The 10,521-nt window shown below is 62.7% G+C and overlaps 2 protein-coding genes across 3 annotated transcripts; both read left to right on the top strand.

Annotated features, from left to right (window-relative positions):
* On the top strand, positions 1-4,659 carry USB1 (U6 snRNA biogenesis phosphodiesterase 1). Of its 2 annotated transcripts, XM_048958465.1 has the most exons (8): positions 1-91; positions 165-313; positions 556-739; positions 1,374-1,427; positions 2,387-2,492; positions 2,976-3,059; positions 3,318-3,331; positions 3,423-4,659. In XM_048958465.1, exons 1-8 carry the CDS (start codon positions 21-23, stop codon positions 3,427-3,429), a joined length of 669 nt encoding a protein of 222 aa, XP_048814422.1. In that variant the 5' UTR covers positions 1-20; the 3' UTR covers positions 3,430-4,659. The 2 variants fall into 2 exon arrangements, with proteins under 2 accessions (XP_048814422.1, XP_048814421.1); XM_048958464.1 differs by having other exon boundaries at positions 3,318-4,640.
* A 206-nt stretch (positions 4,660-4,865) lies between these two features.
* MMP15 (matrix metallopeptidase 15) lies at positions 4,866-9,313 on the top strand. Its single transcript, XM_048958439.1, has 10 exons — positions 4,866-5,170; positions 5,290-5,438; positions 5,674-5,796; positions 5,886-6,193; positions 6,439-6,600; positions 6,752-6,975; positions 7,122-7,260; positions 7,380-7,530; positions 7,705-7,820; positions 8,042-9,313. Exons 1-10 carry the CDS (start codon positions 5,048-5,050, stop codon positions 8,491-8,493), a joined length of 1,947 nt encoding a protein of 648 aa, XP_048814396.1. The 5' UTR covers positions 4,866-5,047; the 3' UTR covers positions 8,494-9,313.
* The last annotated feature ends 1,208 nt before the right edge of the window (positions 9,314-10,521 follow it).

Genomic DNA, 10,521 nt, shown 5'->3' with positions numbered 1-10,521 from the left:
GCGCGCAGCGCAGCGCCGCCATGAGCGCGACGCTCGTGGGGTACAGCAGCTCCGAGGATGAGGAGGAAGGAGGGGGGGGGACGCGGGGCAGGTGGGTGCCGTGCTGCCGTGCGGCGCCGAGCCCGGCGCGGGGGGAAACCGAAGCGCTTCTTTCTGTCTTGCAGCCGCCGCCTGCCCGTCCCCGAGTGCGTGCTGGCCATGTTCAGCGAGGAGGAGCGGGAGGAGAAGCGGGACGACAGCTCTCGGCACGGCGGCCGCGTGCGGTGCTTCCCACACGAGCGGGGCAGCTGGGCCACGCACGTGTACCTGCCCTGTGCGTGAGCCGGGGCGCGGGGCCGGGCCTGGGGCTGCGGGGCGGCGTGCGGGGCATCGCTGACGCCTCGCCGTGGGAGGGCGGTGCGGCCAGGCACCGCTGCCCGGAGCTGTGGGTGCCCCGGCGCTGGAGGTGCCCCAGGACGCGGGCGGGCTCTGGGGGGCCGACAGCCTACGGCAGGGCTTGGAGCTCAACAGGCTGTACTGTCCCCTGCAACCTCTGCCGTTCTTTGTGCCCCACAGACCAGGCCCAGGAGGAGTTCCTGGAGCTGCTGGAGCTGCTGGTGTCCCACGCTCGCACCTACGTCCCGTCCCTCACTGCCATGGAGGAGTTCCACGTCAGCCTGTCGCAGAGCGTGGTGCTGCGCTACCACTGGATCAACCCCTTCACGCAGAGCCTCAAGGAGCGCCTGGCCTCCTTCCACAGGTGGGGACAGCTGAGTCCCTGGGCAGCTGCTGTGGGCCTCTCATCCCACTCTTTAACAGGGCCTGTTGTGATAGAATCATAGAATCATAGAACAGCCTGGGTTGCAAAGCACCACAATGCTCATTTGTTTCCAACCCCCTGCTGTGTGCAGGTCACCAACCAGCAGACCAGGCTGCCCAGAGCCACATCCAGCCTGGCCTTGAATGCCTGCAGGGATGGGGCATCCACAGCCTCCTTGGGCAACCTGTTCCAGTGCCTCACCACCCTCTGGGTGAAAAACTTCCTCCTAATATCCAACCTAAACCTCCCCTGTCTCAGTTTAGGACGAGAGGAAATGGTTTCAAACTAAAACAAGGGAGATGTAGACTGGATATAAGAAAGAAGTTCTTTACACTAAGATTGGTGAGGCAGTGGCACAGTGGTGCCCCATCCCAAGGTCAGGCTGGAGGGGCTTTGAGCACTGATGGAGCTGTGGGTTGTCCCTGCTCATTGCAGGAAGTGGGATCAGATGGCCTTTAGGTGTCCCTTCAACTCAAACAATTCTATGATTCTATGAAATTCCATCCCTTCTCCGTCTTCTGTTTGTGTTTGGTTTTTTTTTTCCCTAGCTGAAACAGTTTCTATCTCACTTCAGGTTCTTCTGTGTGGCTGACCGAGTGAAGGTGTACACCAACCAGAACAAAACCAGGTGAGCGAGCAAAGGGGAACAGTGCCAGGCAGGTGAGAGTGGAGAGCTGCCCGTGCCATCCCACACCATGGCAGGGAAGTCCACGGAGGGGCAGACCCTGAAGTTTCAGATCTTTGTCCAGCCCCTTCCAGCAGCGCCCTGGGGTGCGTGTGTTTTTAGTTTCTCCATCAGTTCTCTGCAAGCTGTTATTGTCTTGTGGGGACTGAACCTCGGGCTGCAGAATTTCAGCCTTCTGAAGTTAGGAGGAGGGATGTGTTCCCAACGTGGCCTGAGGCAGCCTTTCTGCTGGGGTTGGGTGATGCTGCAGCTTCACATCCGCGCTGCCAGAGAGACAGCCCTGCACATTGCTGTGCTGATCTCGTTGGCTCTGTGGTTGCACAGATCCCCGTGCCAGCTGGGAGAGTGGGTGAGGGAATGAGCAGCCTGGGGCCAGCGGAGTGGAGGCCACCTCCTTTGGCAGCACTGCCAGCTTATGCTGATGGTGAAATTGCATTGTGAGTCTTCAAAGGGCTGGAGACAAACAGCTCTGGCAGCGCTAACTCACCTGGGCGCCAGCTCAGAAGCCTGATGGTGCTGCTTCCAGTTTAACAAAATGAAGCAATTTAAATGCCAAAGCACATTAAAGAGAAAGGTGATTAAAATTATGAAAAGCTGCTGAATCTAATGGGAATGGAAAACCACATCAGCCATGGGCAGGAGGAAGCAGGTCTTTGAGGAAGACTTGTCCACCCTCCCGTCGTGCGGTCAGACGCAGGCGTATGAGAAGTGTCACCACGACGGTCCTCAAGAGGAACCTCTTTGTCACAGCACTTCCCCATCCACACTGTTCTCAGCTGGTGCTTTGCAGCCACTTCCTCTCCATTGTACAACTACTGTAGCAACCTCCATCCTCTCAAAGCCATACGGCTCTTGCACAGGGCTCCGCTGAGATACTCACGTGTGTTCTGGTCTTTGTTTAGGACCTTTGTAGGTTTGGAAGTCTCTACTGGACATTTCCAGCTGCTGGAATTGGTCTCAGAGGTGGACAGGGTTATGGAGGAATATGACCTCCCCGTATTTTACAAGGTGAGGCCTTTCCCTGCTGGTCTGGAGGTGCTGTCTGGTTCCCTGTGAAGGGTTGGGGCCTGACTGGTCTGTGCTGTGTTCAACGTTAAATAAACAGGAGTGGAGAAATTGGGCTCTGAAATGGTTTTCCACGGGCCAATCAGTGGCATTCACAGCTAACACCCTGAACAGGGTCTTGCTGAGAGTGGGACTTGCACAAGTATGACTTCTGTTTTGTGCCCTGGATGGGAGAGTAAGGATGTTAACTAACTGGTGCCCTCTGGGAGTGGGGCAGAGTTGGGGAGGACCCTCATTTCCAGTGCTGTCACATTTCAGCTCTGCAACCACGGGTCTGGCTTTGGGGGCTCCCTGCTTTGCGATCCTCCTGCCCATGAATGCAGAGCATTCCAAGGCCCCAGGCAGGGCAGCACCGCACCGAATCTCCCACTGCAGTGAGCAGAGCCTCCTTTCATCCTTGTGATCCAATCCCTGCTTTATCTTCAGGACCCATCGTTCCACATCAGCATGGCCTGGTGCGTCGGGGACCTGAGTGGCAGCCTGGAGGGGCAGTGTCTGCAGGAGCTCCAGGTGTGTCCCCACATGGGCACGGGGGAGAGCCAAGCAGAGGGAGTTTGCTTCTGTGAGGCAAACTCAGCTTGGCTGAAAGAACGGAGGCTTTGGGTGGGGGGGGACAGAGGGAGGTCAGTGAGTTGAGTCACCTTGCCAAAGAACAGCCACAAACCAGTCTCTGACTCGGTTCTGGGATGGAGCAGCCGACTTCCCCCTCCAGCAGCCGGCCCACCCAGCCTCCTTGTGCTCACTCCTGCCCCTGCTTGTGTTTTTCAGGACATTGTGGACAGGTTTGAGGACTCGGCGCGCATTCTGCGTGTCCAATGGGAACAAATCCGCTGCAAGTCAGGCAACAAGTTCTTCTCCTTCCCCTTGAGGTAGGACCTGATGGGGCTGTGCATCTCAGAGCCCAAAGAAAGACCTGCTGTTCAACAAAGAGCCGTTCTCCAGCACAGCGCCAAACACTGGGGGCAGCCACACGCCTCCCACGCTCTTCTTGTCTGCTCAGCAGCTCTGGGAAGTTTGTGGTCTCAAGCCACGCAACTTCCAAGTCTGAGTTGTTGGCTAAAGAAATGTGTGTTTGCAGATTTCTTACAGCGGCGTGCTGTCAGCAGCCAGGATGTGCTGCTGTCAGCATTGGTGGCTCCAGTCAGAGCTGCTAATTTTGCTGATTTTAAGAAAGAAAAAAAAACAACCCTCTCTAAAAGCCGTAGATGCCTTCTGTTTAGGAGAACGGAGGTCGCGTGGGAAGCGGTTGCTGAAGGCAGCTTGTCTCGCGCAGTTGGAAGTGGCACTGTCATTGTCTGGGAGGCTCAGGGCTGACTGCTGAGCTCAGTTGTAGCTCTGAAAAACAAGAAGGCAGGGATGCAGCAGGGCATCTCCCTACCGTAACGCAGCCCACAGAAACTCCTGGGTCACATCTGCGGCCCTCTCACGCTGCTGCTGCTGCCTCTGCAAATTGCAGTATGAGATCCCGTCGCCAAGACTGAATCGTGCCGATTGCATCTCGACGGAGAGGCTTTACAACGACGACTTTGAGGTTATTTGAGTCAGAAGGCCGTGTTCGCAGGGCTGTCCCTGCCGTCGCGTTACGGCGAGCCCAAGAGAGGGCACTGTCGGCTCTCGCACCGCGGCCCGGTGGGCGTTCTCGCTCGGTCGGGGGGTGGCACGGGGGCTTCTCCATAAAGCGGCACCCACCGCGCTGGGCTGTCCCTGCGCTGCCCGTGGGCGGACTTTTGTCCTCGGGAAAAGGCCCCTTCTGTCCTTTGTTCCTGCTGCGCTGCCCTCCATCTTTCGTTCCGCGTTTATTGATGAAAGACTGCCAGAGTCCTTCCGGGCAGTAAAACGCGTCTCACAGCGTTGTTTCTGTGCTACATCTGAGCCGCTCTGCCTCTGATGCGCCGTCGGCTCCGAACGAGGCGATGCCCGCGGCGCTCCTGGGAGCGGAGTGCGCGAAGAGCATCGCCGCGCGGCGATCTCCCCGTGCCTGCCAGCCGCCCCGCAACTGCGGGTTTTACATTAACCGAACTCCCGGGGGCAGCGGGAGGGAGAAGAGGCAAAAGCGGCGCGTCGGCTGGTTACAAACAACCCCGTCCTCGCCGCTGTTTGCTGGGAGCGCCGACCCTGACGGCCCCCTCCTCCCCCGCCGTGGCTGCGCGCACCCGGACGGACGCAGCGCGGCCCTTTCCCCGCCCGTCCCCCTCCTCGTCGCGCGGAGGAGGCGGCGCTCGCGGCGCGGGCACCTGCCGGGAACGCGGCTTGCCTTCCCCCGCCCCGCCCCGCCGACCGCCCCGCCCCGCGCCGCCACCGCCCCGCGTCTCTCCGCCGGGGCAGCGCCGAGCCGAGCCTCGCCGAGCGGCCCTCGGAGCACATGGGCCGCGCCCCGCCGGCCTGAGCCGCACACAAAGGCGGGCGGGCGGGCGCCGAGGGGCAGCGCCGCCCATGCTCCGCTCGCAGCCCCCGCGGCGGCGGCCCGGGCCCGGGCCATGAGGGCGGCGTAGATCGGGATGGCGGGCGGCGGGGCGCGACGTGAGGGCGCCCCCTGCCGGGCGGGCGGAACCCTGGTGGCGGCCGTGCTGCTGGCGCTGCCGGCACTGCTGGGGGCGGCGGGCGGAGAGCTGAACGCCGAGGTGAGAGCGGGGAGCGGGGAGCGGGGCTCGGGCCGGGCCGCCGTGCCCCCGGGAGAGGCTGCGGGGCCGCGCGGAACCGTCGGCCCGGTCCCCGCCCGCTGACCGCCGCGTGCCCTTAGGCATGGCTGCGGCTGTACGGGTACCTGCCGCCGGGCAGCCGGCAGATGTCCACCATGCGCTCCGCCCAGATCCTCTCCTCGGCCCTCTCCGAGATGCAGAAGTTCTACGGGATCCCCGTCACCGGCGTGCTGGACGAGGAGACCAAAACGTGAGCTCGCCCCCGTGCCTCCCCTCGCTCTGCCCCCCGTCCCTCCTCTCCCCGAAGCGGGCTCTGCCCCTGACCCACGCGCGGGGCCCCGTTCTTTCCCGGCGCGGTGGACGCGCTCCGGCGCTGCCCCGCGGGGTGCGCGAGCCCTGCCCGCCCCCAGGAGCGCGGCCGCTCCCCCCCCCGGCGCTGTAAGCCCTCGGGGTGCCGTGCCCTAAGCCCCGTCGCCCCCCGCCAGGTGGATGAAGCGGCCCCGCTGCGGGGTCCCGGACCAGTTTGGGGTGCGGATGAAGTCCAACATGCGGCGGAAGCGGTACGCGCTGACCGGGCGGCGCTGGAGCCAGAACCACCTCACCTTCAGGTACGCGGCCACCAGCGTTGCTTGCCCTCGGGCGCAGACCCTGCAAGCCACGGGCGCAGCCCTGAGCCGGCACTGCTCTGTGCCCGCAGCATCCAGAACTACACGGAGAAGCTGGGCCGCTACCATTCGTATGAGGCCATCCGCCAGGCGTTCCGCGTGTGGGAGCAGGCCACGCCGCTGGCCTTCCAGGAGGTGCCCTACGAAGACATCCGCCAGAAGCGAAAGAAGGAGGCTGACATCATGGTGCTCTTCGCCTCCGGCTTCCACGGGGACAGCTCCCCTTTCGATGGCGTCGGGGGGTTCTTGGCTCACGCTTATTTCCCCGGCCCGGGGATGGGGGGGGACACTCACTTTGACTCGGATGAGCCCTGGACGCTGGAAAACACGGATGTGTCAGGTGAGCTGGGGCTGAGGGCTGAGTCGGGTGGTGCTGGGGACAGCCTGAGGGCCGGATGGTGTCCCTGGCACATGGAGAGCGTGGCCTGAGGCAGTGAGAGTGTGTGGGCAGGAGTGCTGGGAGAAGAGATCCTCTGAGGGCAGCATGGATGGCTGTGGCTCCCTGCAGAACATCACAGGGTGCAGGGTGTTGGAGCAGGGAACGCCCTGTGCTAGGTGCTGTGCTGACGGTGCCTTTCCCCATAGGGAACAACCTCTTCCTGGTGGCTGTCCACGAGCTGGGGCACTCACTGGGCCTGGAGCACTCTAGCAACCCCAGTGCTATCATGGCCCCCTTCTACCAGTGGATGGACACGGAGAACTTCCAGCTCCCTGAGGACGACCTGAAGGGCATACAGCAGCTGTACGGTGAGGAGCTGCGCTGGAACGTGGGCTGGCAGGGGGACGTGGATGCTCCACCAACCTTGGCGCTGGGTGCTGGGTCTTGGAGCCTCTGAATGGGGAGGAGAAGCACTGTGGGTTGATAAGTGCTCAATCCACCCTCTCCTGTTCTGTGCAGGTACCGCGGATGGGCACCCTCAGCCCACCAAGCCCTTGCCCACTGTGACACCTCGGAGACCTGGCAGGCCGGACCACAGACCCCCCAAACCACCTCCACCGGGGAAACCAGAGCGGCCCCCAAAACCTGGCAGCCCAGACCGACCCGACCAGTACGGCCCTGACATCTGTGATGGGAACTTTGACACAGTGGCAGTGCTGCGGGGAGAGATGTTTGTGTTCAAGGTACCAGCCAGGACACCTCCCCTCCCTTCTGAGCCTACATCCACCCCAGGTTCTCTGGGTGGAAGGGGTACTCCGGCACTTTGCCCATCCCCAGGGCTCTGACCCTGTGTATGCCTGTGCTGTGCTGATGCTTTGCTTCCCACCAGGGCAAGTGGTTCTGGCGGGTCCGGCACAATCGGGTGCTGGACAACTACCCCATGCCCATCGGGCACTTCTGGCGGGGACTGCCTGGGGACATCGATGCTGCCTACGAGAGGCACGACGGGAGATTTGTCTTCTTTAAAGGTGAGCAAGGCAGCTGGAGCTGGGGGGGGATGGGGCAGGGGGTGCCCCCACATCATGGCCAGACCGTGCACAGCTGGGCAACGCAGCCTCACCTGCTTTCTCCGTTTCCTTCCAATCAGGCAACCGGTACTGGCTCTTCCGTGAAGCCAACCTGGAAGCTGGATACCCCCAGCCCCTGTCCACCTATGGGCAGGGCATCCCCTACGACAGCATTGACACTGCAGTCTGGTGGGAGCCAACAGGGCACACCTTCTTCTTCCGTGGAGACAGGTGGGTGCTTCTGTTCCCCTGGCTGGAGCAGGGGCAGTGTGGGGTGCATGGAGGTGGGATGATGAGTTGTTGGCAAATGGCTTTCTGGACCAAGGGCTGATGGAAAAGCTGGGGCTGTCAGGGGGCAGCATGTCTGTGCCCCCCCTGCTCACCATGTCCCGCTGCCTCCCACAGATACTGGCGCTTCAATGAGGACACACGCTCAGTGGACCCCGGCTACCCCAAGCCCATCTCGGTCTGGGTGGGCATCCCCCCCTCGCCCAAGGGTGCCTTCCTCAGCTCAGATGCCTGTAAGTAGAGAAGGGTGGGCAGGAGGGGTGGGCAAAGGAAATGCAGTCACCCTGCCAGCAGCTGCCTGTGACCACTGTGGGCCGCAGTGGGATGCTGCAGGATGCGATGGAGGCAGAGCCTGCCGTGCTTGGCACTTTCTGCTCTCCATCGTATGGGAGCTGTGCCTGGATGCAGCCGCTCACCCCTCTCCCCCGTCTCTCCCCCCCGTCCTTCTCCCCAGCCTCCACTTACTTCTACAGAGGCACAAAGTACTGGAAGTTTGACAACGAGCGGCTCAGGACGGAGCCGGGCTATCCCAAATCCATCCTGCGGGACTTCATGGGCTGCAATGTGGAGCTGGTCCCGGAGCCCAGCCCGCCACGCTGGCCCGACGTGGACCGACCGCCTTTCAACCCTGACGGCGACGAAACACCACGGGATGATGGCGACGAGGAGGAGGAGCAGGAGGACGAGGAGGATTATGGCGAAGGCGGCCGCGAGAAGGGCGGTGACGTGGACGTGGTGGTGCAGATCGATGAGTACACGCGCACCATGAGTGTGGTGATGGTGCTGGTGCTGCTGGTGCTGCTGCTCTGCATCCTCGGCCTCATCTATGTCATCGTGCAGATGCAGAGGAAGGGCACACCCCGAATGCTCTTGTACTGCAAGCGCTCCTTGCAGGAGTGGGTCTGACCCCCGCCTTCCTCCCCCCTCCCCACCACCATGGTGCTAACAATGAGCCCGCCCCACCCTGCCCTCCCCAGCGGCATATTTATATGCAGAGGTTGGTCCCGTTCCCCTCGGTCCCTGCGCACTCTGCCACCCTCTGGTCTGGCTCCAGAAAGGAGGGACGCTGCCTGCCCCAGCCCTGGGCTCAGGGCTTCTCAGAGCCCCTGGCCTGAGTGCAGCCAGGTGCCACAGCACCAGGGCTGGGGTGTGGGCGAGGAGCTGGGGAGAGTCAAAGTCCCTCAGGCTGGAGGTGCCCCTCTGTCTCTTGGCATCCCCGGTCACCTTGTCTTGTGTGCCCCAGCCCGGCTGCATTCTTTGGTCTGAACTGTGGACACTGCTTGTGCGTGCAGGGCAGAGAGGTTCTGTGCTGCCCACCCATGCCCCCAGCCGGCAGCAGGTGGACATACGGAGCTGTGGGCACCTGAAGCGCGAGGCAAGTGGGGGCTGAGCGTGGCTGGCGACAGGGGACAGTGCATGTGGGAGATAAAGCGCCTGGCAATGGCGCCAAGCTTGCAAACCCCATCAGAAAAGCAGGCGAGGGGCCAAGCCCCCTCCCCAAACCCTCACAGGGCCTTTGGTTGGCGTTGGGTGTGAAGCTGCATCCATACCCCCTGCTCAGCTCAGCCCCCTCTTCCCGCTTTGTCTGCCAGCACAGGCACCTGCTGCAGCTGTCGAAGCCCTCCAGGAGCATTTCCCTTCGCAGAGCGTTGCCTCCCCCGGCCCCGCGGGCAGGGCAGTGGGCACGGGCGCCTTGTGCTTCTATTAAACGGGTCGGGTGCGTGGAGCTGTGGTGCCATCCTTTGTGCAGGGATGGGCTGGCTGCCGTTGTGCGGGTGGACACATACTCAGTGGGTGTCAGTGGGGTGGGGGGATGCAGCGGGAGCTGCGCACAAGGCTGGGAGGGGGGCTGTGGGGATCGGGGCTGCTGCTGGGGCCGCTGCCTCCAGGCTGCCGTTCTGGGGGGTCAGCGGAGGCAGCCCGGCAGCAGCAGCAGACAGAGCTGCCTTTCAGGGGCTCCCGCGGGAACACAGCGTGCCTTGTTCTGTGCACGGCTGAGCAGTGTGGCACGCTGGGGGCTGCGTGGTTCCCCAGCAGGGCTGGGGCTGGGTTTGGCTGTCTGCGTGCTTTACCCCCTGTCCCATGTGGCGTGGTGGCCGTCCTGGAGGAGCAAGGCCACAACTTGTGAGGGAAGGTGAAAGCTGGAGAAGCTGTAACTGCTGCAGATGGGAGAAAATCTTGGGACTGGGAGAGATTAGATCCAAGAGCAGGAAATTGGCTTTATCCAGGGAAAAACGCCGCTCAGCCCACAATGGGAAGGAAAGCTGGCAAGGCAGCAGACACGGCTCTGCCAGCAAAGCCTAGGCACGGGTCGGGCGGCTCCAGTGGGGCTCAGCATCCCCACGCTTCCCTGGCCCAGGTCACCCCTCAGTGGGGGCATGGACTCCTGTGGTGGTGCTGCCAGCTCCTGGGAGCTGTGCTGCTGGGAAGGGCCCCGCCTCCCATGCAGGCTGCCACGGACTGAGCGGATGCAGAGGCCATCAGCATGACGTGCAGTGAGCGCTCGAGGGGGGAGCATGGCTGGCGCAGGGCCGAGTTCCTGCAGGGACCAAGGCGGAAGCAGCCTGGCCTGACCCTATGGAGCGTGGGGGTCTGGGCTGCCGCACAGGGAGCAGACCGCAACCCTTATCCTCTTTTCACCTTGTGCCCTCCATCCTGCCCAGCTCCCCAGCAGGATGAGACCAGGAGCAGTGGAGCAGGCACTGTCCCTGACCTGCTCCCCCCACTGACCCCAGCCCTGCCAACCGCAGAGGGAGGGGACTCCCCCAGTTCAGAGGGGACGATGCCTTGATGCCTGTGGCCAAGCAGGAGGGATGAGGCCCCCTCCACCATCTTGGGCTCAGGGCTGCTGGCACAGTGCCGAAGACAGAGCTGCAGCCAATTCCCAGCAGTTGCCCCGCGCTTCCATATCTCTAATTACATTAAAAGGGCAGG

This window comes from Lagopus muta, chromosome 12, assembly GCF_023343835.1.
Source record: "Lagopus muta isolate bLagMut1 chromosome 12, bLagMut1 primary, whole genome shotgun sequence".
NCBI lineage: Eukaryota > Metazoa > Chordata > Aves > Galliformes > Phasianidae > Lagopus > Lagopus muta.
Note: the sequence above shows the minus strand (reverse complement) of the source record. Positions and strands in the feature narration are given on the sequence as shown.